Source organism: Mustela lutreola, chromosome 1, assembly GCF_030435805.1.
Source record: "Mustela lutreola isolate mMusLut2 chromosome 1, mMusLut2.pri, whole genome shotgun sequence".
Classification (NCBI taxonomy): domain Eukaryota; kingdom Metazoa; phylum Chordata; class Mammalia; order Carnivora; family Mustelidae; genus Mustela; species Mustela lutreola.
Genome location: NC_081290.1, coordinates 272,872,545 through 272,897,744, shown reverse-complemented (window position 1 = coordinate 272,897,744; position 25,200 = coordinate 272,872,545). Strand labels below are relative to the sequence as shown.

The following is a 25,200-nucleotide window of genomic DNA, read 5'->3' as shown; positions in this document are numbered from 1 at the left end:
TCTGAGTCATGCTAAATATCATTAGCCAAAGTGTTAGATACACAATAGATTTCTTTGACCCTATTTGAGAAAACAAGAACCCTCGTCCCATATCCCCATAACCAGTGAATTGAAGCCACACTAAATCTCTCTAGACACACAACAGTGTTCCATCAGGAAAGTGAAACAAGACAAAGGGAGCAAAATTATCCATTACTTAGCACACTTCTGCTATGTCAAGTCTGGGCTTAAATCCCCTTGGTCCTGTTAAAATCATTTGAATCTGTAGCAAGCAGGGTTGTCTTGAGTTCTTTCTGATCTGTGTATTTCACGTCTGTGATGTATGACCAGTCTTATCCTTTGCTGCCCCTGCAGTAATCTCCTTGTGGAACTCTTTGAGAACTTCCAACTGGCCAGATCTGATGTGGATGTGTGACCGGATCTTGGTGATGGCTCTTACAGCCTCCTCTGGACTCCAGTTGTACACCTGAAGTACAGGATTGGGAAATCAGAGAAAGAAAGGAGCAGGTGTTAAGGTGTCCTTGACCTAATAACAGGTGCTAATGGACTCTCAGAATTTCATTATTTTAAAAACTTCATTTTGAGGGGGATTTAAAAAACATGTCCCAAATGTTATAAATGGGGGTGGGTATTATGACCCCCTCAGTCAACCAATCCCACAATACTTTGCAATAGGCTGAGGGAACAAGTCAGTCTTTCTACCTAATTCTTGCTCTGCCAAACCCTGGAAAAACAAGGCTGACCATGCAAAGCTGAGATCCTAATTCAAGCCTGCATGGGCCTATTAGATGTCCTCTGGGAGCTGGGCTGTTGGTTGTGAGTTTCCTGGAGAGAGTATATGGTAGATGTTTTTATCCAACTTGCCACCACGGCTAGGAAAACAGCACTCTTTTTAGCTTTAAGTAGGAGGGTTATTTCTGTGTCGTCAGGTTTAGAACTCAATAAAACTGAGAAACTACAGATTTCAAGCCCAGCTAGGTCAATTCTCACTAAATCCAAACTATCCTCCTGAGCACCCATTTCCAGTAAATGGAGTCCTAATGATCAAAGCTTTAATACTATTAAATCACATACTTTCCAGTCCACAGTAACTCAAAGCCAGGCCTCTTATCTCTACATTTTTTTCCTTTTTTTTTTTTTTTTTTTTTTTTTTTTTTTAAAGATTTTTTTATTTTATTTATTTGACAGAGAGACATCACAAGTAGGCAGAGAGGCAGGCAGAGAGAGAGAGAGGAGGAAGCAGGCTCCCCGCTGAGCAGAGAGCCCGATGTGGGACTCGATCCCAGGACCCTGAGATCATGACCCGAGCCGAAGGCAGCGGCCCAACCCACTGAACCACCCAGGTGCCCCATTTTTTTCCTTAAACTATCCACATAACTTAGTAAAATGCTCTACAGGGGCCAGATAGGTAACAAAAATGAGTCAAGTTGGGAGTTGTGTAATAGGGAATAAGGGACTACAGAGTATTTGCTCATAAATATTCTTAAAAGCCTCACAACTGCCCTTCATAAAGTAATAGAATTTCATTGGATCCTCTGTTTCTAGAAACTAATACTGGAACTTTATTCTGAAATACTTTAAGAAATCTTGAGTCCTACAGAGCTGTAAGTGACTAGCACTATTATCTGTAGTACTAGATCTTCTGACATGCTATTTATAAGAAGTGCTTTTATTTTAGCCTTTTTCTGGTGTTAACATCCTTTGCAACTTCATTTTTTGAGTACCTGTTGTAGGTAGGTCAATGCTTGACATACTTTCTCATTCAAGCTTCATGACACATTTAGTTTGAGGATCAGAGAGGGGAAGCCACTTTTGCCTGAGGTCACGCAGCTGTTAGGTGGCAAAGCCAGAGATCAGCCTATCTGCAGGCTTCAGGTGCTTTCCACCTCCCAACAGTCTGAAACTGGGGACATGGCTCCTGCCACCAAGGCCTTCTAGCAGACCATGTTACTGAAGTTCTAGAAATATGCTGTAAATAGATCAGTCCAGAAAGACCTTTCCTACCTGAATCAGATATGCTGCCACCATAGTGGCACTCCTGGAGCGCCCAGCCTTACAATGCACATAGACAGACTGGCCCTGCTCCTGGTACTTGAGAGCAAACTGGACTCCTTTCTGGAGGTTAGCCAAGGTTGGAACTCCAGTCATGTCTACTGTGCTAAGCCGCAGCTGCTCGACTCCTACGTTCCTCCATTCCTGGAACCAGGTCCGCCAGCATAAAAGAATGAAAAAAACCCAACATGAGTGGTATGAATACAGGCTACCAAGAGACAACAAACAAGGAAGCTTAGAGTTTACTACAATGTGAATATACTGTTTACTATTTGCTAAACAAGGAACTTCTTACAGAGATGTCTTTAAAATGGCTGACCTGGGGCACCTAAGTGGCTCAGTTGGTTAAACATCTGCCTTTGGCTCAGGTCATGATCCCAGAGTCCTGGGATTGAGCCCAGCATTGGGCTTCCTGCTCTGTGGGAGCCTGCTTCTCCCTCTCCCTACCACTCCCCCTGCCTGTATTCTCTCTGTGTGTCAAATAAATAAATAAAATCTTAAAAAAAAAAAAAAAAAAAAAAAAAGAGCTGGCCTGCATGGTTGGTCTTTCATCAAACAACAGCTATGCTACTGAGTTAGAATTATGTTCAAGATTTAAAATATTCTTGGGGCGCCTGGGTGGCTCAGTCATTAAGCATCTGCCTTCTGCTCAGGTCATGATCCCAGGATCCTGGGACCGAGCCCCACATCAGGATCTCTGCTCAGCGGGAAGCCTGCCTCTCCCTCTCCCATTCTCCCTGCTTGTGTTCCCTCTCTCGCTGTCTCTATCAAATAAATAAATAAAATCTTTTTTAAAAAAAGATTTAAAATGTTCTTAAAGTACCCTTTGGGTATCTGAATCTTTAGCTGCATAATATTAGTTGTATAAAATTCATTACAAAAGTTGTATAACTGTTTTTGCATAATTGTGGCACCTGTGCAGTGACCGGACTGTAGGGTTGGACTACTATATTTTGCAAGAGCTTTTTATTTCTCTTTAAGTCTCTTCTTTGCCTCATTTTTTTGAGAGAGTACATGCTAGAAAGTAGAGTTACCATTTTAAAATTCAAACACCACACCTACCTTTGTTAGTACATTATCATTTCAGAAAAAAATAAGCAATAGATGAAATAAGGCCTCTGGCGTAACAAGCAGTTTTTTTTCCTTAAGACTCCAGATAAGGTGGTACCTGGCTGACCTTGCAACTTTTGATCTGGTTCTAAGTTCAAGTCCCACCTTGGGCTTAAATTACTTAAAAAGTAAAATCTTAGGGGGAAGAAAAAAAAAAAAAGACTCCAAATAGGCTCCAGCTAATCTGTTAAGCTGTTTAGTTGGAACCAAAGACTTTATGACTGAGTGAAAGTCAATATTTTATACTGCTCATGAAATTAACAAAAAACAGCAGGTTTGCAGCATGGGGTTTGCATCAATTATGCCAGAAATACCTAGGAAATTTGCTAAATACTCGATTCCTGGACCCACCCTAAAGTTCCTAAGTCAGAATTTCTAGGGGGTTGTACCTATAAATCTGCCATTTTAACAAGACTGCTCGATAATATTTATGCTTATTAAAATGTGAGAACCACTGCTCTCTAGGCTAGTTAGGTAATGTAGCTGCATCGACAGGTGTCAATGTCTCAGACCCAAAGACTTTTTTTTTTTTTTTAAGATTTTATTTATCCATTTGACAGAGAGAGATCACAAGTAGGCAGAGAGGCAGGCAGAGAGAGGAGGAAGCAGGCTCCCTGGCAAGCAGAGAGCCCGATGTGGGACTCAATCCGAGGACCCCGAGATCATGACCTGAGCTGAAGGCAGCGGCCCACCCACTGAGCCACCCAGCCCCCCCCCCCCCCCCGCAAAGACTTTTTGTGACTCTTACACCACAGGACTGATCACAGGAAGGAACATTTAACATTTTGGCTAATAATTCCTGAGGCCTTGTAGCAAAGTACTCTGGGCAGTCCAAGGAACTGTTACCCATTTCTTAAAAATGTATGTCATCACTAATGAATATATTTTAAACTTTTTTTAGATTATATTTATTTAGTTAGTTGACAGAGAGATTACAAGTAGGCAGAGAGGCAGGCAGGGAGAGAGGGGAAGCAGGCTCCCTGCTGAGCAGAGAGCCCCATGCAGGGCTGGATCCCAGGACCCTGAGATCATGACCTGAGCTGAAAGGCAGAGGCTTAACCCACTGAGCCACCCAGCATCCCATTAATGAATATATTTTAAATATGAGTCCATTTCTAAGGTCACACACAAAAAAAACAACAACAAACCTATGGGTTGAAATAATAGCATCTTCATCAGGTTGTATCAGTAAACAAGAAAGATGACTGTGTAGAGCTAATAGATGTCAACATGATAAAGATAGGGCAACATCATTGTTTATTTATTTGATGTGGGGAAGGGAGGGAGACAATCTTAAGCAGGCTTCACACCCATAAAGGAGCCAGACCTAAGACCTAAGAACTAAGACCATGACCTGAGCCAAAATCAAGAGTCCCATGCTTAACCGAGTGATCCACCCAGACATCGCAGGGCAATGTCTTTATATTAACCATTGTGGAGAGTTCCACAAACAGGAATTGAAACTTAATGAAAATTATGTTTTAGGTCTGAACTCTGTATGACAATACTTTGGAGTTCCACTTTATCGTTAACATATGAATAAAAATTCCCTCAAATTAATGCCAGATGAAACCTACACAATTTTTCAGGGGGTGGTTTTATGATAAATTACTCTTGGGGACTGGGGGGGGGGGGTGGCTTTTCTTCTTAGAGTTTATAGGGTCTTCATCTTGAATGCCTAAGGCAATGCTTGATGTTGTGCTCGCTAAGTGTTGAATGAATGAAATCAAGCCTTAGAAAAATTGCCTTTTGATTTGGTTACTGACTCCAATTACGGAAATTAAGAATATATTTGTGCACAACGGAGTAGGCAGACTTTGTCAATGCTTTTAAATGCCTTTCACGTCGGTTTCTCTTTCATAATTAGTTTCTACCTCCAGCGAAGCCATTTAAGTTTAGAGGGCGGACCCTCCTCCTGAAGAGGCGGAAAAAGCCTGGGGGCACGTGTCTCTGGTGCACGGTCACCAGCAGCTCGCTCTCCACCAACTTCGCCCACCCCGGTCCCCCAGGCCCAGCCAGGGTGGCGGGCGGGGCTGGCGGGCGCCCCTGCCCTTGCCCCTGCCCCCTGGCGCGCTGCCAGCTCCTCACCTTTGAGGAGTTACACAGGAACCGCGTCTCATACTCCTCGTTCATGGTGATGACCCCGCGCACGTTCTCGTCCTGTACCAGCTGCCGAGGCAAAGAGGGAGCTCAGACAGGGCCGCTGAGGAGTGGGCGGCGCTCGCCGGCTCCCAGTCCCGCCGCGGCCCGGCCTCCCGGCCCGGCTCCCCCGCCGCGGCTCACCCGGCGCGTCATGCTCCGCAGGGGCAGCGCCCCCAGCAGCACCGTGGGGTCAATGCGGTGGTACCACTCGCGGTGCGCCCGGCCCGGCACTTTCCCACGGAACACGGTGTACAACAGCGTCGGGTAGAAGAGCACCCGGGCCAGGCCGGCCTCCAGGAGCGCGCCGGCCGCCATCCCGCCCCAGCCGGCCTGGCGCAGCCGCAACCTGCCCGCGCCTAGGCTCGAGGTCGGCGACCGCGAGAGGAGCCCTGTGGGCGGCGGGGACGGGGGCGGCGAGTCGTCTACCGCCTCCCGCGAAGTCGACGCGGTCGGCGTGGGCCTCTCGGGCGCCAAGACTCTGGGCCCGGCCTCCTTGCGCTGGGCGGGAGAGCCGGGGCCCCCCCCGCCTGCCTCCATGGCTCGGGAGGAGGGGCCGCCGGCCTGTGGGAGGGACCAGGGATTCCTGGGCGCGAGGCCTGCGACTCTACCACGTGTGAAACAGGGTCCCCTGCCCGGGGCCGGCGGCCTCCCTCCCGAGGGAAGGGACTGGGACCCCAGGTGAGGGGGCGTTCTGACCCCGCAGCGGAACCGGTCCCGGGCCGAGGAAGAGCGGGCCCTGGGCAGAGGGAGGGGGCTGCGACCCCAGGTGAGGGTGTGACCCCACCGAAAGAAAGAGCAGCCCAGGAAGAGACTCTGCGGTCGGGGCAGCACGGAAGGGCCGAGTTGTGGAAGGGGCTTTAAGCGTTTAGCCCGGGCGAGGGTGGGGCCTCCTATCTCATGGGTGGGGGCCCCTATCTCGGCGGAGAGGGTTGGAGGGGCACCTGGGCTGATACGGCCCTCCTCCCACCCTCCCATCGCCGGAACCCCTTGCTCCCTCCTCCTGCCCAAACCCCAGTATATATATATATATATATATATATATATATATATATATATATATATGTGTGTGTGTGTGAAGAAAAAATACATAAATCATAAATATAATATCTAACAATTATGAAAATATACTGAAGTATTGTGATAAGCTTAAATGTAAAAACCACACCCTACAGAGAGGTAAGAGAAATGGTTGTGATGCCGCTTATTTACGTTTAAGTGGAAAATGGTTCTGGTGCTATTTTAAAAAGGTTTCTTTTCTTCTTGTAGAAGTAATACATACCTGGGTTGCCCAAATGGCCTAGTGGGAGGAGCATGCAACTCTTGATCTTTTGGGGTTGTGAGTTCAAGCTCCACATGGGGGTTAGAGTTTACTTAAGAAAACAAGAAAAAAGTCATACGTACTCATAGCAATTGGAAAATACAGCAAAGTAGAATTTAATTATCCATAATCTTACCACCTCAGATGCATGTTTTTTCCTCTAATTTCCTATGTGTACCACTAGAAAACTTTTGTAACAGCTTTGTTGAGATATAACTTACCCAGTAGGCCTATACCATCATTTATTTACCCATTCTTCTGTGATGGAAATTTACGTTGGGTTTTGTTTTTTTTTTTAACTGATTAAGTGGTTTCAGCTTTTTTTTTTTTTTTTTAACAAGGAGTTCAGTAGCTTTTTTGGTTTTTTGTTTTTTAAAACAAGGAATTGCGGACTCCTGGGTGGCTCTGTCAGTTAAGTGTCTGCCTTCTGCCCAGGTCAGGATCCCAGAGTCCTAAAATTGAGACCCGTGTTTGTCTCCCTGCTCAGTGGGGAGCCTGCTTCTCCCCGTCTCATTCCCTCTCCCTCTGCCTCTCTCTCTCGTGAATAAATAAATAATCTAAACAAAGAAATAAAAAAACCAAGGAGTTGGGGTGCCTGAGTGGCTCAGTCGGTTGAGCATCTGCCTTTGGCTCTGGTCATATCTGAGGGTCCTGGGATCAGGACCACATCAGGCTCGCTGCTCAGCGGGGAGTCTGCTTCTCCCTCTCCTGCCTCCTCCCTCGTGCTGTCTCTTTCTCTTAAAAAATAAATAAAACTTTTTTTTTAGATTTTATTTATTTGACAGAGAGAGACACAGCAAGAGAAAGAACTATAAGCAGGAGGAGTGGGAGAGGGAGAAGCAGGCGAAGGAGAAGAGCCACCTAGGTGCCCCAATAGATAAAATATTTTTTAAAAATAAAAAAATTAAAAATTTTGAAAAATAAAAAAATTAAAAATTAAAAATAAACAAGGAGTTTAGTGTGTTTTTTGTTTTTTTTTTAATTTCAGCTTTTATGCAGATATTTTATTGTCACTCCCTCTACCCTGGTTTTGCTTTGTAGTTTCTCATTATAATAGTAATATGTTTATTAAAAAATGCAAACTCTTCAAAATGATATATAAAAAGTGAGGGTTTCCAGTAGTGGAGATAATTGTTTCAGTTAGATGTATGTTCCCCCAGGGATTTTGGTTTTTTCTTTTTAGAGACAAACTGTCCACCAAAATTCTTTATCCACTTCTCTTACAATATCTGAGCCATCATATGCTCAGTGTCCCTTGCAGTAAGAAGGGATACAGGACTCAGTCGCCTCCGATGGAACGTGAGAGGAAGTGATGTGTGCGCCAGCATCAAGACGAACAGGCCCAGTCCGTAACTCCTCAAGTCTCCTTCACACTCTTTTTCTCCTCTTGGGGACTGGAGTGGTGATGAGGGCGGCTGGAATCATCTCAGCAGGAATGAGTTCTACGTGGCAGAGTCCTGATTAATCTGAGTTACTAAAGGTCCCTGGATCAGTTAAGCATCTGCCTTCAGCTTGGGTCATGATCCAGGGGTCCTGGGATGGAGGCCTGCGTAGGGCTCTCTGCTCAGCAGGGAGTCTGCTTCTCCCTCTCCCTTTGCCCCTTCTCTTACCCCCCAGTTGTGCTCTCTCTTTCTCTCATTCTCTCTAAAATAAATAAATAAAATCCTTTTTTAAAATAGTAAATTAATTTGGGGTGCCTGGTTGGCTCAGTCATCAAGCATCTGCCTTTGGCTCAGGTCATGATCTCAGGGTCCTGAGATCCAGCCCTGCATCAGTCTTTCTGCTCAGTGGGAAGCCTGTTTATCTGCCTCTCCCAATACCCTGCTTGTGTTCCCTCTCTCGCTGTGTCTTTCCTGCCAAATAAACAAAATATTTTTAAAAAAGTAAATTAATTAAAAAAAAATAAACAGGGGCGCCTGGGTGGCTCAGTGGGTTAAGCCGCTGCCTTCGGCTCGGGTCATGATCTCAGAGTCCTGGGATCGAGTCCCGCATCGGGCTCTCTGCTCAGCGGAGAGCCTGCTTCCCTCTCTCTCTGCCTGCCTCTCCATCTACTTGTGATTTCTCTCTGTCAAATAAATAAATAAAATCTTTAAAAAAATAAAAAATAAAAAAATAAACAACTCCCCATACCACCCTTCCTCCAGCCTCTGGTAACCACTACTTTTTTCCCCTTTGTCCCTCTCTCTTCCTCTATCTTTCTCTCTCTTTCTCTTTTTTTTTTACACTTTTTAATCTCATTTTTAATCTCTTTTTCTTTCTTTCTTTACTGAATTATAATATACATACAGTGTTCTATTAGTTACAGATGTACAATATAATGGTTAACTCTTTGGGGTGCCTGGGTGGCACAGTCACTTAAGTGTCTGCCTTCGGCTCAGATCATGATCCCAGGGTCCTGGGACCAGGCCCCGCAGTGGGCTCCCTGCTCAGTGGGGAGCCTGCTTCTCCCTCTGCCTGCTGCCCCCCCTGTTTTTGTTCTCTCTGTCTTTGACAAATAAACAAAAATCTTTAAAAGAAATAAACAACTTGGGGTGCCTGGGTGGCTCAGTGGGTTAAAGCCTCTGCTTTCAGCTCAGGTCAGGATCCCGGGGTCCTGGGATCAAGTCCCACATCAGGCTCTCTGCTTCGGCAGGGAGCCTGCTTCCAGAGTTCTCTCTCTGCCTGCACCTCTCCTACTTGTGATCTCTGTCAAATAAATAAATAGAATCTTAAAAAAGAAAGAAAGAAAGAAACAACTCTTTTTTATGATTCAACAAATATTTTTTTAAGATGTTATTTATTTCTTTTACAGAAATCACAAGTAGGCAGAGAGGAGGAAACAGGCTCCCTGCTGAGCAGAGAGCCCGATGTGGGGCTTGATCCCAGGACCCTGGGATTACGACCTGAGCTGAAGGCAGAGGCTTTAACCCACTGAGCCACCCAGGCACTCCCAAAAAAATTTTTTTAAAAGATTTTATTCTTGGGCGCCTGGGTGGCTCAGTGGGTGGGCCGCTGCCTTCGGCTCGGATCATGATCTCGGGGTCCTCGGATTGAGTCCCACATCGGGCTCTCTGCTTGCCAGGGAGCCTGCTTCCTCCTCTCTCTCTCTGCCTGCCTCTCTGCCTACTTGTGATCTCTGTCAAATAAATAAATAAAATCTTAAAAAAAAAAAAGATTTTATTCTTAAGTAATCTCTAGAGCCGATATGGAGCTGAAGCTCACAACCCTGACATGAAGATGTCTTTTTTTTTTAAATATTTTATTTATTTGACAGAGAGATCACAAGTAGAGAGGAAGGCAGAGAGAAAGGGGGAACCAGGCTCCCCGTTGAGCTGAGAGACAGATGTGGGGCTCCATCCCAGAACCCTGAGATCATGACCTGAGCCAAAGGCAGAGGCTTAACCCACTGAGCCACCCAGGTGGCCCTGACATGAAGAGTCTTCTGTTCTACTGACTGAGCCAGCCAGGCACTAGGCCCCTCTCATCATCACTCTTAATCCCCTTTATCCTCACTTCTCTCCACCCACCTTTCCTCTGGCAACCACCAGTGTGTTCTTTTTATTTAAGAGTCTGGGGTTTTTTTGGTCTGTTTTTCCTTTGTTCATTTATTTTGTTTCTTAAATTCCACATCTGAGTGAAATCATATGGTATTTGTCTTTCTCTGACTTATTTCACTTAGCACTATATCCTCTAGGTCCATCCATGCTGTGGTAGCTGGTAAGATCCCATTCTTTTTTATGGCCAGATAATATCCCAGTATTATATGCCTCATCTTCTTTGTCCATTTATCTATGGATGGACACTTGAGTTGCTTCCATATCTTGGGTATTGTAAATAATGCTGCAATAAACATAGGGGTGTGTGTATCTTTTCAAATTAGTGTTTTCATTTACTTTGGGTGAATACCCAGTAGTGGAATTATTGGATCGTGTGGTGACCCTTATTTTTATTTTTTTGAGGAACTTCCATGCTGTTTTCCAAAGAGACGGCACCAATTGGCATGCAACAGTGCATGAGGGTTCTTTTTTCTTGCCAACACTCGGTTTCTTGTGTTTTTTATTTTACTCATTTTGACAGGGGTGAGGTGATATCTCACTCTGGTTTTGATTTGCATTTCCCTGATGATGAGTGATGTTGATATCTTTTCATGTTCGTTAGCTGCCACCATTTTACTTTCTGTTATTGTAATCTTAACTACTCTAGATACCGCATATAAGTGACATCACCTACTATTTGTCCTTTTGTGACTGGATTATTTCACTTAAGATAATATCCTCAAAGTTCATCCGTGTTATGCCAGGTGTCAGAATTAGCTTCCTTTTTTTTTTTTTCTTTTAAGAGTTTATTTATTTATTTGACAGAGATCACAAGTAGGCAGAGAGGCAGGCAGAGAGCCTGATGTGGGGCTCCATCCCAGGACCCTGGGATCATGACCTGATTAATCCACTGAGGCTTAATCCACTGAGCCACCCAGGCAACCCATAATTTGCTTCCGTTTTAAGGCTGAATAATAGTCCCCTGTGTGTGTACACACACACACACACACTCCCCCCTGTTGGGTATAGAGATGATTTAAATAAATAAACTAAAAAAAAAAAAATGAGTTGGGCAGCACCTAACCCAGGTGTCTGTCAGTGGATGAATGGATAAGAAGCATCAGTTTATCTATTGAAGTAATGTCTCTGCCAAACGGGGTCTCAAACTCACAACCCCGAGTTCAAGAGTTGCATGCTCCTCTAACTGAGCCAGCCAAACACCCCTAGATGCCCAAATCTTAACTAGCTTGGGCAACGTGGATGATCTACTGACTCATACAAACCTCAGAAAGGGCAAGTAAGTGGGCGCCTGGGTGGCTCAGTGGGTTGAGCCTCTGCCTTCAGCTCAGGTAATGATCTTGGGGTCCTGGGATCGAGTCCCGCATTGGGCTCTCTGCTCAGCGGAGAGCCTACTTCTCCTCTCTCTCTGCCTGCCTCTCTGCCTACTGCTATTTCTCTCTCTGTCTGTCAAATAAATAAATAAAATCTTTAAAAAAAAAAAAAAAGGGCAAGTAAGCAAATAGCAACAATCCAGGGACTCAAATCCCGTATCTCTCACTAGTCCTTCCCAGGCCCACATCTTCCCATATTTACCGCCTACAAAAAAACTAACCCCCTTCCCTCAGTTTTTAACATGGAAGTTTTGAATATATATATGTATTTCCTTAAAACAAAATTGGGAATTTTGTAACTTGCTTTTTAGTACTTAACTGTGTGTTTTTAACATCTTTTTGTGGCAGCTTATATATTTTTCTTTCTTTTTTTTTTTTTTTAAGGATTTTGTTTCTATGTTATCTCTACACCCAGCACGGGGTTTGAACTCACAACCCTGAGATCAAGAGTCACATGCTCCACCAAGTGAGCCAGCCAGGTGCCCCTATGTAGCTTTCTAAAAGATTTTGATAGACCCATGTGTAATAATTGTACTATCATTTTATCATTTCTCAAAGTTATAAACTAGTTATAGAATATTTACTTTAAAAACAGCATTTTACAGGGGTGCCTGGGTGGCTCAGTGGGTTAAAGCCTCTGACTTCGGCTCAGGTCATGATCCCAGGGTCCTGGGATCGAGCCCCGCATCGGGTTCTCTGCTCAGCAGGGAGCCTGCTTCCTCCTCTCCCTCTGCCTGTTTCTCTGCCTACTTGTGATCTCTGTCTGTCAAATAAATAAATAAAATCTTAAAAAAAAATAGAAACAGCATTTTACAAACATTATATATATATATATATATATATATATATATGATTTATTTTTTAAGAGTTTATTTATTCATTTGATAGAGAGAGACACAGTGAGAGAGGGAACACAATCAGGGGGAGGGAGAGAGGGAGAAGCAGGCTTCCTGCTGAGCAGGGAGCCCAATGTGGGGCTCAATCCCAGGACCCTGGGATCATGACTGAGCCAAAGGCAGATGCTTAATGAGTGATCCACCCAGGTGCACTATGTAAGTGATTTACATGAAAACTCTAAGATACATAGTTTCAGGTAGGTATTATTGCTATCTATACTTTCACTCCATTTATTAATCTGCTTCAAGTTCATAAATTTACCATGAGGTACAGAGCCCAACCAGGATGGGACAGAATGTGTCCCAAGTTAGAAGGGGAGTGCATGTCCCCTCAGCAACTTCTCTCATAGAGCGCTAGTGCTCCCTTGTACAATTAAAGTTTTCTTCCCGCGTATCTGGATGGGACCTTCTGGATCCTCTGGCTGTGGCTAGTTTTGTCTCCTGATTCTTACAGGCATGCTACTTTGTTGCCTAGGACATTGATCCGAGCTTCCGGGCCTCTCTCCGTTAGGCCCCTTCCAAGCCCCTCTGTTATGTTACATATGGGTGAGATTCAGGAAAGCTGACCCATCCGAAGGCTGGGAACACTTGCTTACAGGTGGAACCTCCATGCCAGCATACACTATCCTGAATCCTACTGCAGAAACTGCTTTCCTTCCACGTCTGGTGAATCCTAGATCATGGCCAACAAGCAGATGTTCGAAGTGGCTTTCTCTGAGACTTCCTCCCCAAGAGGGAGCCATCTGGCCACTTGCTTTTTATCACATTTCTAATAGCTGCTCCATTTCCTCAAGGGCTGTTGTAAAATCATTTACTTGACTGTTACATAAAATCTGCCGTTCAGTGAACCGGGCCCTCTCTTCTTTCATCTTCAACTTTACTTTCAGGGCCTGGAACTCCTCCATCTGTATTTTGGCTGTTTCTTTAAAAAGCTTCAGCTCACCTTACAAAGTTTCTAACAACACCTTAGAGGCCACGGGATCATGCGTATTTTTGCTGTGATGCCAGGGTCTCACTCACTGCTTGAAACTGGGTTGGCGCCTTTGCCCAGCTGTCCGCCAGCAACGTTCCCAGCAGCTCCATCTATTGGGTCACGTCTTTCCGTTCTTTTAGTCAGCTTCTGGGGCAACTGCTCCCCGATAGCCTGGGGGTGGTTCCTATCCTCAAGCTCCTCCTCTGATTCGGCTTAACTCTGTGGTTTGCGACTCTTTCTGACCTTCCTCTTGATGGCAGTGTCTGCAGCTTCTACCTGTCCATTTTCTTGCTTCAGTTTGATGATTTTCGTTTTAAAGATTTTATTTATTTGAGGGCGCCTGGGTGGTTCGTTCAGTGGGTTAAGCCGCTGCCTTTGGCTCAGGTCATGATCCCAGGGTCCTGGGATTGAGTCCCGAGTTGGGCTCTCTGCTCAGCGGGGAGCCTGCTTCCCTCTCTCTCTCTCTGCCTGCCTCTCTGTCTACTTGTAATCTCTGTCTGTCAAATAAACAAATAAAATCTTAAAAAAAAAAAAAAAGATTTTATTTATTTGAGGGAGAGTGAGAACAGAGCTGAGCCAGACCGGGGGCTCTGTCCCAGGTCCCCAAGATCATGACTGGAGCTGAAGTCAGACACCCCTCAGTTTGATGATTTTTGTACCAACATTCTTTGAACCTCCTGAATGAAGAAGTCTGGAAACATTGACTTCTTTGGACTTAACAGATAAAAGCCTCTAAGAAGTGGTTCACATTTGGTGGGGGGGTGGGCCGCCACTGAGCACCGACGGAAGCTGCAGTGTATACACTATTTTACCATGCAGGTCGTTGTATAGGTCACACTGGCTGTCCCCAGGTGCCTGCTGCACTGCCCACTGCTCTGGTTGCTCTGGATTCAAAAGACACTCTCCACAGCAGCTACTGGATACAGCATTTCCATAACTATTTCCCCATTGATGGATGGGGAACCCAACTGGTTAGCGCCTTTTTTTTTTTTTAACCAATTAGAAATATAGTCACTTCCATGAGGGCAGGGACCTTGTCTATTGCATTCATGCCTATAACCCCATTGTCTAGCCCAGTGCCTGACTAGTTGGCACTCAATAAATACTAGTTGGCCAAGTCAAAGAATGCTGCATTATAGTTTTCCTGAGTATAATTGACATACACGAAACTACATGTATTTAAAGTATACACTTTAGGGTTACCTGGCTGGCTCAGTCGGTGGAGCAAGTGACTCTTGATCTCAGGGCTGTGAGTTCTGGACCCATGCCAGGCATAGATTACTTTAAAAATTAAATCTTTTGGGGCGCCTGGGTGGCTCAGTGTGTTAATGCCTCTGCCTTTGACTCAGGTCATGAACCCAGAGTCCTGGGATGGAGCCCTGCGTTGGGCTTTCTGCTCGGCAGGGAGCCTGCTTCACTTCCTCTCTCTCTGCCTTTCTCTCTGCCTCTGTGATCTCTATCAAAGAAATAAATAAAGAAATCTTTAAAAATAATAAATAATAAATAATAAAAATTAAATCTTTTTTAAAAAATTAAGTGATTGGGACGCCTGGGTGGCTCAGTTGGTTGGACGACTGCCTTCGGCCCAGGTCATGATCCTGGAGTCCTGGGATCGAGTCCCGCATCGGGCTCCCAGCTCCATGGGGAGTCTGCTTCTCTTTCTGACCTTCTCCTCATTCATGCTCTCTCTCACTGTCTCTCTCTCAAGTAAATAAATAAAATCTTTTTTAAAAAATTAAGTGATTTATTTATTTTTAAGATTTTATTTATTTATTTGAGACAGAGAGAAACTGTGAACACGGGCAGGGGGAGGGGCAGAGGGAGAGGGAGAAGGAGACTCCCTGCTGAGTAGGGAGCCTGACATGAGACTCAGCCCAGGACCCTGGGATCATGACCCCAGCCGAGGACAGATGCTTAACCAACTGGGCCACTGAGGTGCTCTAAATCTTTTTTATTTTTTTAAATAAAGTATATGCTTTAATACATTTTGATATATGTATGTACTTGTGAAAACATCACCATAATGAAGATAATAGAATGTATCCATTACCTCCAAATAAGTGTTTTCGGTTTCCTTTGTAACCCCTTCTTCCCATACCTCTTTATTCCCTTACCCTATTCCTCAGCAACCACTGATCTGCTATAGATTAATTAGCATTTTCTAGAATTTTATATAAATAGGTATGAATGTTTTTAATTTTAATGATTGTTTCCCTCCTATATGGCTGTATGTATATACACCAAGCATGCCTAATGTTCACAACTCCATCATCTTTTAAAATTATTTATCTCCCATTTGACAGTCCAAAAAATCCACATTGTTTTAATTTTAATATCTTTAATTATTTGTTAGATTGAACTTTTTTTGTTTATTGGCCATTTGTATTCTTTCTGTGAATTGTATGTTTATTTCCTTGTCCATTTGTCTAATGGGTTGTTTGTTGTTATTCTTCCTGGCCATAGAAAACACGCAAATTCCAAGTGTAAGGTGTGATAAATTTCATATATTTATACATCTATGAGACCATCCCTCAGACGAAGATGTAACACATTCCAATATTCCAGAAAGTTCGCTCATACTCCCTTTAGTTCATAGTCAATCCCCACTTCCTGGCAAAGATTACCTCTATCCTGACATTTCTTATTATTTTTACCTATTCTCAAACTTCAATTAAATAGACTTGTGCAAGATGTGCTTTTTTTCTTTTTTTTTTAACTATTTTTTTTAAAGATTTTATTTATTTATTTGACAGACAGAGATCACAAGTAGGCAGAGAGGCAGACAGAGAGAGGGGGAAGCAGGCTCCCTGCTGAGCAGAGAGCCCGATGCGAGGCTCGATTCCAGGACCCCGGGATCATGACCTGAGCTGAAGACAGAGGCTCTAACCCACTGAGCCACCCAGGCGCCCCTGTGTTTTTTTTTCCTGACTTGTTTTACTTAATAGTATGTCTATGGGACTCATCCTTAGTAGCAGTTTCTTCCTTGTCCTTGTTATATAAATAGTCTGCTATAAATATATTGCACAATTTATCTACCTTTTCCAGTTTGAGTTATTTGGGGGGGGCAGGTTATTATTAATAAAAGTGCTACAAACAATTCTTTTGGTAAAAAAATAATGTACTCATTTCTGTTGGGAATGGAATTACTGCATCACAGGGTACATACAAGTCCATTTAATTGTTTGGGTTTCGTAGATACAGTCAATCGGTCTTCCAAAGTGGTTGTACTGTTTTTATTCCAACTACCAATGTGAGAGTTCAAAAAAAAAAGCTTCAGGGCACCTGACTTGCTCAATTGGTGGAGCATGTGATTCTTAATCTCGGGGTCATAAGTTCAAGCCTTTTCAAGCCTTGGTGTGGAGCCTACTGGAAAGAAAAGAAAGAAAGAAAGAAAGAAAGAAAGAAAGAAAGAAAGAAAGAAAGAAAGAAAAAGAAAGAAGCAAGTCTAACTGCAAATCTCAGTGGGAAAAGATGGCCTTTCTAAATAGTAATGGATCAGCTGGATATCTACAGAGAAAGACAAAAGAAAAGAACTGTGACCCTCCTCTCATACCATATATAAAAACAGTAGATGGATCTTAGATCTAAGTGTGAAAGATTAAACCAATAAAGGAGAAAATTTTCATGACCTGGCTAAACAAAAATCTCTCAAACAGAACACAGAAATCACCAACCATAAAATAAGGACCAAAAAACAGGACCTTGAAAACAAAACAAAAACAAAACAAAACAAAACAAAACAAAAAACAAGGCCATATTAAAATTAAAAATATTTTTCATCAAAAGAAACCATTAAGAGGGGCACCTGGGTGGCTCAGTGGGTTAAAGCTTCAGCCTTTGGCTCAGGTCTTGATCCCAGGGTCTTGGGATCAAGCCCGACATCGGGCTCTCTGCTCAGCGGGGAGCTTGCTTCCTCCTCTCTCTCTGCCTGCCTCTGCCTACTTGTGATCTCTGTCAAATAAATAAATAAAATCTTTAAAAAAGAAAGAAAGAGAGAAACCATTAAGATGGTAAAGGCAAGCCACACCGGGAGAAGACATAAGCACCACATATATCCAGCAAGGGACTTGTATTCAAAACATAAAAAAAACTGTAGCACCTGGGTGGCTCAGTCAGTTAAGTGATCTCCCCTCAGGTCTTGATTTCATGGGTCTTGATCTTGGGTTGTGAGTTTGCTCTGCACTGGTCTCCACACCAGTCATGGAGCCTACTTAAAAAAAAAAAAAAAAAAAAAAGTATGTACCTTTCGATATATCTATATCTCCTATAGATATATCTGTATCTCCTACTAAACTAAGAGTCTTGGGAGAGAGAGGGAGAAAGAAAGACTTAAGTAGACTGTTCACAAGAGAGCATATTTAAATAGTCAATAAACATTTTATAAAGCCTCTCAACATCATTAAGGAAGTAAAAATTTATTTATTTATTTATTTATTATTTTTTTAAAGATTTTTTAATTTATTTACTTGACAGACAGAGGCCACAAGCAGGCAGAGAGGCAGGCAGAGAGACGGAGAGGAGGAAGCAGGCCTCCCACCAAGCAGAGAACCCGATGCAGGGCTCGACCCCAGGACCCCAGGACCACGACCCGAGCCGAAGGCAGAGGCTTCAACCCACCAAACCACCCAGGCACCCCAGGAAGTAAAAATTTAAACCACAATAAAGGGTGCCTGGCTGGCTCAGTTTGAGTGTGTGACTCTTGATTTTGGGGTTGTAGGTTTAGGCTCCAAAAAAAAAAAACAAAAAAAAAACCCATAGTGAAATATCACTATATCCTAGCAGAATGACTAAAATTAGGGCAATGACAAGTGGTGAGGATTCAGAGCACTGTTATTTTTTTAAGTTTTTTTTTTTAATTACTTTTTTTCCTTTTTTTCCTAGAGAGGGAGAGAGAGGATCTTTTTTTTAAAGATTGTATTTATTTATTTATTTGACAGAGCAAGAGAGCGCAAGTGTGCTCACCAGCACAAGTAGGCAGAGCGTCAGGCACAGAGTGAGAAACAGGCTCCCGCTGAGCAGGATCCTGGGATCATGACCTAAGCCAAAGGCAGACACTTAGTCAACTGAGCTACCCAGGCAAGCTGAGAGGATCTTTAGCAGGCTCCACGCCCAACGCTGAGCTCCATGCAGCCTTTGGTCTCACAGCCCTGAGATCATGATCTGAGCCCAAATCAAGAGCTGCTTACTTAACTGACTGAGTCATCCAGGTGCCCCTTAAGATTTTATTTCTTATTTTTATTTTTTTTTAAAGATTTTATTTATTTATGAGGCAGAGAGAGACAGTGAGAGAGGGAACACAAGCAGGGGGAGTGGGAGAGCAAGAAGCAGGCCTCCTGCTGAGCAGGGAGCCTGATGCGGGGCTGGACCCCAGGACCCTAGGATCACAACCTGAGCGAAGGCAGACACCTAATGACTGAGCCACCCAGGCGCCCCAGAATATTATATTTTAAGTTAATCTCTGCACCCAACGCGAAGCTCAAACTGACAACCTCAAAATCAAGAGTCATGTGCTCAACTGACTGAGCCAGCTGGGTGCCCCCTCTTTAAAGATTTTTAAAATTTATTTGAGACAAAGAGAACAGAGCAAGAGAGAGAACACAAGGAGGGGCAGAGGGAGAGGGAGAAGCAGGCTCCTGCCTTGGTAACGAGATGCAAGAGGAAGCCTGGTACCTTGCGACAAGTGTTACTTCCTCTGCCAATGGGAGCCCTAAGTGAAGAGGCAGATAAAATAGGGGAAAGTTTCTGGTTGCCCTTCAAGAAATATCTAAGTCAGATATTATGAAAAAAACATGGAGAAACCAGAGAATAAGAAAATGGTCGTGGGGCGCCTGGGTGGCTCAGTGGGTTGAGCCGCTGCCTTCGGCTCAGGTCATGATCTCAGGGTCCTGGGATCGAGTCCCGCATCAGGCTCTCTGCTCAGCAGGGAGCCTGCTTCCTCCTCTCTCTCTCTGCCTGCCTCTCTGCCTACTTGTAATCTCTCTCTGTCAAATAAATAAATAAATCTTAAAAAAAAAAAAAAAGAAAATGGTCGTGATCCCTACCTTCATCTAACTCATTATATTCATATAATTTATAATCACATATTTATATGTAGTTTATTATTAATATATTAACTTTAATTTTAAATTTTATTATTAATATATTATTTATATATGATATATTAATATATCATTTTAATTTTATTATTAATATATTAGCCATATATTTATAATCATAGATTCTAGGAAGCTTCTGAAGGGTAAACAATTCATTCTCTTATTCCATAATAAACACCTAGGTATGCTTATTCAGTTCAACAATATGTATTGACGGGGGAGGGGAAATGGATAAAGACAGTCAAAAGGTACAAGCTTCCAGTTATAAGTAAGTACTTAGGATGTAATATACAACTTGATGACTATAGTTAACACTGTGGTCTGGGCTATGGGAAAGTTGTTAAAAGAGTAGATCCTAAGAGTTCTCAACACAAGAAAGAAAAAAAAATTTCTATCTATATGAGATGAGGATGTTAACTAATCTTATTGTGGTAGCCATTTCACAATATATCTAAGTCAAATTTAAAAACCAGTCAAATTTAAAAATTTGACTATATCTAAGTCAAATTTAAAAACCATTTCACAATATATCTACGTCAAATTTAAAAACCAGTACAATTTATTGAGCATCTATTATAGGTAGGCATTTTTCTAGGCCCTGAGGATAAAAAAAGACTAAGATCCTATTCCTGTAGAATTTACCATATAATTGGGGTGGGGTACAAATAAAGTGAGTAAAATATGAAGTACAAAATACACTGTGTTAGATGGTGATTAGTGATTTGGATAAAAACAAGCCAGAAAAGGGGGATTAGAAGCATGGGTGTTTGTGTGTGTAATTTTATTTCATTATTTCTGTCTTTCTGTGTGTGTGTGAGATTTTATTTTATTTATTTGTTTTTTAAAAGATCTTATTTATTTATTTGAGAGAGAGTGAGAGAGAAAAAGAGACAGCACAAGCAGAGGACGGGGCAGTGGAAGAAGCAGACCCCCGCTGAGCAGGAAGCCTGACATGGGGCTGGATCCCAGGACTTGAAGGCAGACCCTTAACTGACTGAGCCATGCAGGCACCCCTCTGTGTGTATAATTATAAATGAGGTGGTCAGCGAAAGCCCAGGTGAGAAGGTGACATTTACGTCAAGACCTGAAGGAAGTAAGGAAGTGAGCCTGGTGCATATCTGGATGATTCTGTGGCCCACAAAGACAATCTCTGTTTACAAAGTTTGTACAATCTGTGGCAGCTGGGAGACCAATATAAAATTAATTGTGGTGATGTATATGACAGCATTCTATAAGTTGTAATGATCTATAAATATAGGGTGTTTTCAGTAAATTACACATACACTTATTAACAAGAACAAGATCACATATCAGCATTATAAATGTATACGAAATGATAAACTATATGGTACAATTAGGGAATATGATAATGCATCAGGAGCTAATTGTTCCTGTCTGTATGGTACCAGGAAAACTATGTTAGTTTCCCTCTAACCCCCAAGGAGGAAAGAGGTGTTTCTAATACATGGGAAAACCCTTGAGGCTTCTGCTTGGGAGTGCCCTTATTAATTAATTAGTTAATTAAAATATTTTTATTTACTTATTTCAGAGAGAGAGAGCAAGCATGAACAGGGAAAGGGGCAGAGGGAGAAGCAGACTCCTGGATGAGCAGGCAGCTCCATCTCAGAACCCTGGGATCATGACCTGAGTCAAAGGCAGATGCTTAACCAGCTGAGTCACCCAGGCACCCTATTTTTTTTCTTTTCTTTCTTTCTTTCTTTCTTTTTCTTTTTTTTTTTTTTTAAAGATTTTATTTATTTATTTGACAGAGAACGAGCACAAGTAGGCAGAGAGGCAGACTGAGAGAGGGCTCCTTACTGAGCAGAGACCCTATGCGGGGCTTGATCCCAGGACCCTGAGATCATGACCTGAGCTGAAGGCAGAGGCTTAACCCACTGAGCCACCCAGGCATCCCCAGGATCCCCTATTTTTTTTATTTTTTGTGGTGAGGTAGAGTATAATCAGTATTTGTGGATATAGGAATTATTTGCTCTGGGAAGCCAGATGATGTTTCAGAGAAAACATTTGCAAACCCAAGAGTTAATTGCCTGTTGCTGGGTCCAAAAGGGCCCAGAACTAAATTTTCTAGTTTCCTTCCTTTCTTTTCTTCTTTCTTTCTTCTTCTTTTCTTTCTTTCTTTCGGTTTTTTTTTTTTTTTTTTTTTTTTTTTACAAATGTTAGCTATTATTATTTTTAAAGATTTTATTTATTTGACACAGAGAGAGAGACAGCGAGAGAGGGAACACAAGAAGGGGGAGTGCAAGAGGAAGAAGCAGGCTTCCAGCTGAGCTGGGAGCCTGATAGGGGGGATTGGATCCCAGGACCCTGGGATCATGACGTGAGCAGAGGCAGAAGGTTAAGTGCTGAGCCACCCAGGCGCCTCTAAGTTTTCTTTTTTTATGTATATTTCACTGTCACATAAGGTGTAGGACCTGCATTAGCCTTTTTAAACAAACAAGCGAACAACAGTTGTAGTTTGAATTCCACCTAGATCTAGGGATTCCTGAGTCACTCTGAAGGAGGTCTTTTGGGACCTAACCTGGGTTGTTTAAAAATTTTTTTTCTGGGAAATGTAGGTTAGGGCTGAGCAATCAGTCTCTTGATAAGAACCCTTACGAGCTTCCTGGCGCTGCAGGAATTTTTGCAAGGTTGTGCGTTCACAGGCGGATCATCCTGTTAGAAAGCACTCCCCTAACTCTGAAAGCTTGCAATTACATTCACGTTCCACATCTCAGCAAAGACGGAAGAAGGCCTGGATCTCGTTGCTTGTCTGTTGGGGCAGAAGGAGGGTGTGTCATGTGCCCAAAGCTGGCCAAGCGCCATTCCATTCACTCATTCATTCATTCATCAAATATTTTATTATGCGCATAATTCAGTGCCAAGCAGAGGTCCTCGTCCACCAAGTCATCGAGAACTCCTGTGGGTACGGTGCGCAGGGGCAAGAACCTCAGACTCTCAGGCCGGGTCTTCCGACCCTTTGCAGCAGCAGCGCTCCGAGACAAAGAGATGCGCTCCTGCAGCTCCCCGGGCTGAGGGTTCCGCCCGCAGCGCCCAGGGCTTCGGCGCGGCTGCTTTTCCACTCCCCAGTCCAAGGGGGCGCTGTAGCGCCGCGCGCTCCGCTGGGCCCTGCACCGTTCTCCGCTCGGCTCGGCGCTGCGGGCGGCACCGCGGTGGTACGTTCCCTCTCACCGCCCTCCCCCTCCTCCTCCTCAGCCCTCCTCGCCGGTGGTAGGTGCCGGAAGTGCCGCCATTTTGGGGTGTTCTGCTCTGGCGGCAGCGGCAGCGGCGGCGGGACGCGGAGGCTCCCCCGGGACTCGGCCTCAGCAGCGAGGCGGCGGCGGCGGCTGCGGAGGCGCAGGCAGCAGCTGAGGTAGCGGCGGGCTCAGGTGCAGCCGCTGGTGAGTGCGGTGGCCACGGGTTAACGGGCCGCGGGTGGAGGGAGGGAGCGAGGGAGGGAAAGGAGGCAGGAGGAAGGCGCCGCGGGGCGGGTCCGGTCCTGGCGGCCGCGGGTCACAGGGCCCTTCGGGCGCGGCCGCTTCTGGCTTCCCGCGCCCCGGGGGCAGGTCGGCGATCTCCTCCCGCGTGTCGGGGCCCTCCGCTCCCCGGGTCCCGTCGCGCTAGTTCGGCGCGTGCCCCCGCGCCCAGGGAGACCCGCCCTCCTCGTGGCCTTGTCCCCTCTCTCCGCGCCCTTTGCCTTCACCCTGCGGGCCCCGAGGGCTCCGTTCCCTGCCCAGGGGTAGCTCCACTCTTTTTTCCGGCCGCGGTGCCAGACCCAGGCTGTCTGCCCGGGACACCCCTTCCTTCCTTCTGACGTCCCACGTGTTCTTGGTGCCGACCCCTGGAAGAGAGCTCAGGACCCCTGCCTTTCTGGGGGTTAGCGCTTCTGTTCGGGAGCCTTGAGAGCCCCCCGCTCCTCGCCCCGGATCCGCTAGGGCCTTGGCTCGCCCTCCCCCCACATCAGGTGCTCACCCAGTCGTGGCCTAGTAGCAGGGCTGGAATCTCGCACCCGAGAGCGCGGAGAGCGCAGTGAAGAGCTTTTTTTTCTAGGGACCTGGCTTTGGATTTAAAGCAGGTGGTGTCTTGGTTGCGGTTTTAGGGGCAAGATGTTGTTTTAATTCTTAGGAGTATAGCACAGGTTCCAAGGAGCTTCTTGTTGGTTCAGGCTCATCCTCCTAGTTGACGGGAAGGTGGTGAGATTTTGGTCGGAGCCTGTTTCAGCAAAATGGAATCTTTTTCTCTCCAGCAGAGTTAATGCTGTACTTTTATTACCCTTTACTCTCGAAGAGAAAGGCTATATAACAGTTTTAAATAGCGGGCGGCAGTGCTTTATAATGCTTGCAGTGTAAGAGGTTACAGTACTCCGCGAATCCTTTACAGGAACAACTTCTTTTAAAGGTCTTTTCGCTGTCTTTGATTCTTTGTAGATCGGAGAAGCTTTAATTGCATTCTTGCACCTTCTCCGCAAGTGTTGGGTCGGCTCCTTTCCTCGAGTGTGGCGTCTCTTAGAGTGCTATGCAAGTTCAGTTTCTCCTTAACATTCTTGGTGAGGAAGAAGGCGTCTCCACATGGAAGCACACCGGGATTCTTTCTGTTTTAACATTAATGAGTCCACGCGGAAGATCATGAAGTTACCATAGCATGCATAAACTATTGCCCCCCCACCCCGCAAGTTTTTATACTCTTCCTAGCTTTACTTACAGTGTGTAGTTTCTGATTATGAATTAGCCAAGACTGAAGTATTGTTAGTAAAGCAAAGCTGAAGCTTTCAGCTGTTCATTTAACCAGGAAGTTTGTGGTTCCTCCAGTGGTTTTTTTCCTTCTTGATTGTCCACCACCTGTTTCCATTAAGAATGGCTCTTGGCCCAGAGCATAGGTCTCAACTTTTCTCCATTCACTCTTGCACATTAGGTTTTCTTACCCTAGGTGGTATCTAGGCTTAAAATCCGTTAGCATGTGGGCCTATTAGAGGTAAGATCTCTTTTCCCACTCTTGCTTTGCAGATGAGGAAACTGAGGTCTCCAGAGGTTAAGTGACATACTTGCCCAAAGTTACATAGCAAGGATTCTTAAGAGAGTCTCATCATAAATTTAAAAAAAAAAAAAACAAGCAGACAATATTAGGAGCAACAATGCAAATTGCCTGGAATGGCAAGGGCCCTGTGATTGAAGTTAAAAGGCCTGGTGATCCTTGCTTTGTCAGTTGCTGGCTATATAGCCTTGACCAAGTTACTTAACTGTTTAGCGCCTCAGTTTATTCTCATCTGCAAGATGGAGGAAATAGTGTCTGTCTTCTGGGTGCTAATTCAGCTTTAGTGCAGTACACGTGAAAGTGCCTGTGGTCGAAGAGACAGTGAGATTTTGAGCCAGAATGTTTATTTTTCTAAAGATTTGCACTAAATTTTCTTATTACAGAAGCTATAAAAAGAAAAAAGCTATAGATTCGTTATAAAAAATAGAGAAAAGAAATGAAACTCACTCTTAGTCCCATCATTCATAAGTGATTCTTAGTCCTTGGTCTTTATCTTACCTTTTTTTTTTTTTTTTTTTTTTTAAAGATTTTATTTATTCATTTGACAGAGAGAGATCACAAGTAGGCAGAGAGGCAGGCAGAGAGAGAGAGAGGAGGAAGCAGGCTCCCCGTCGAGCAGAGAGCCTGATGCGGGACTCGATCCCAGGACCCTGAGATCACAGGACCCTGAGATCACGACC

At 44.3% G+C, this 25,200-nt stretch overlaps 2 protein-coding genes and 1 pseudogene across 11 annotated transcripts in view; 1 reads left to right on the top strand and 2 right to left on the bottom strand.

Annotated features, from left to right (window-relative positions):
- Positions 1 to 125: 125 nt before the first annotated feature.
- On the bottom strand, positions 126 to 5,990 carry PTPMT1 (protein tyrosine phosphatase mitochondrial 1). Its single transcript, XM_059142295.1, has 4 exons — positions 5,446 to 5,990; positions 5,251 to 5,331; positions 2,005 to 2,196; positions 126 to 466 (listed from the first exon to the last, which is right to left on the bottom strand). The coding sequence occupies exons 1-4, from the start codon at positions 5,839 to 5,841 to the stop codon at positions 308 to 310; spliced, it is 828 nt and encodes a 275-aa protein (XP_058998278.1). The 5' UTR covers positions 5,842 to 5,990; the 3' UTR covers positions 126 to 307.
- A 7,130-nt stretch (positions 5,991 to 13,120) lies between these two features.
- On the bottom strand, positions 13,121 to 13,724 carry LOC131839654 (small kinetochore-associated protein-like; annotated as a pseudogene).
- Positions 13,725 to 22,720: 8,996 nt separating this feature from the next.
- CELF1 (CUGBP Elav-like family member 1) overlaps positions 22,721 to 25,200 on the top strand; it is a 75,300-nt gene continuing 72,820 nt past the window's right edge. For 7 of the 10 annotated variants that reach the window (XM_059142168.1, XM_059142141.1, XM_059142184.1 and 4 more), the window contains exon 1: positions 22,722 to 22,890. The gene's annotated coding sequence lies outside the window, so the exon portion shown is untranslated. Of the gene's footprint in view, positions 22,891 to 25,200 lie in introns of all 10 variants that reach the window. The other 3 variants (XM_059142159.1, XM_059142207.1, XM_059142176.1) reach the window with 3 other exon arrangements.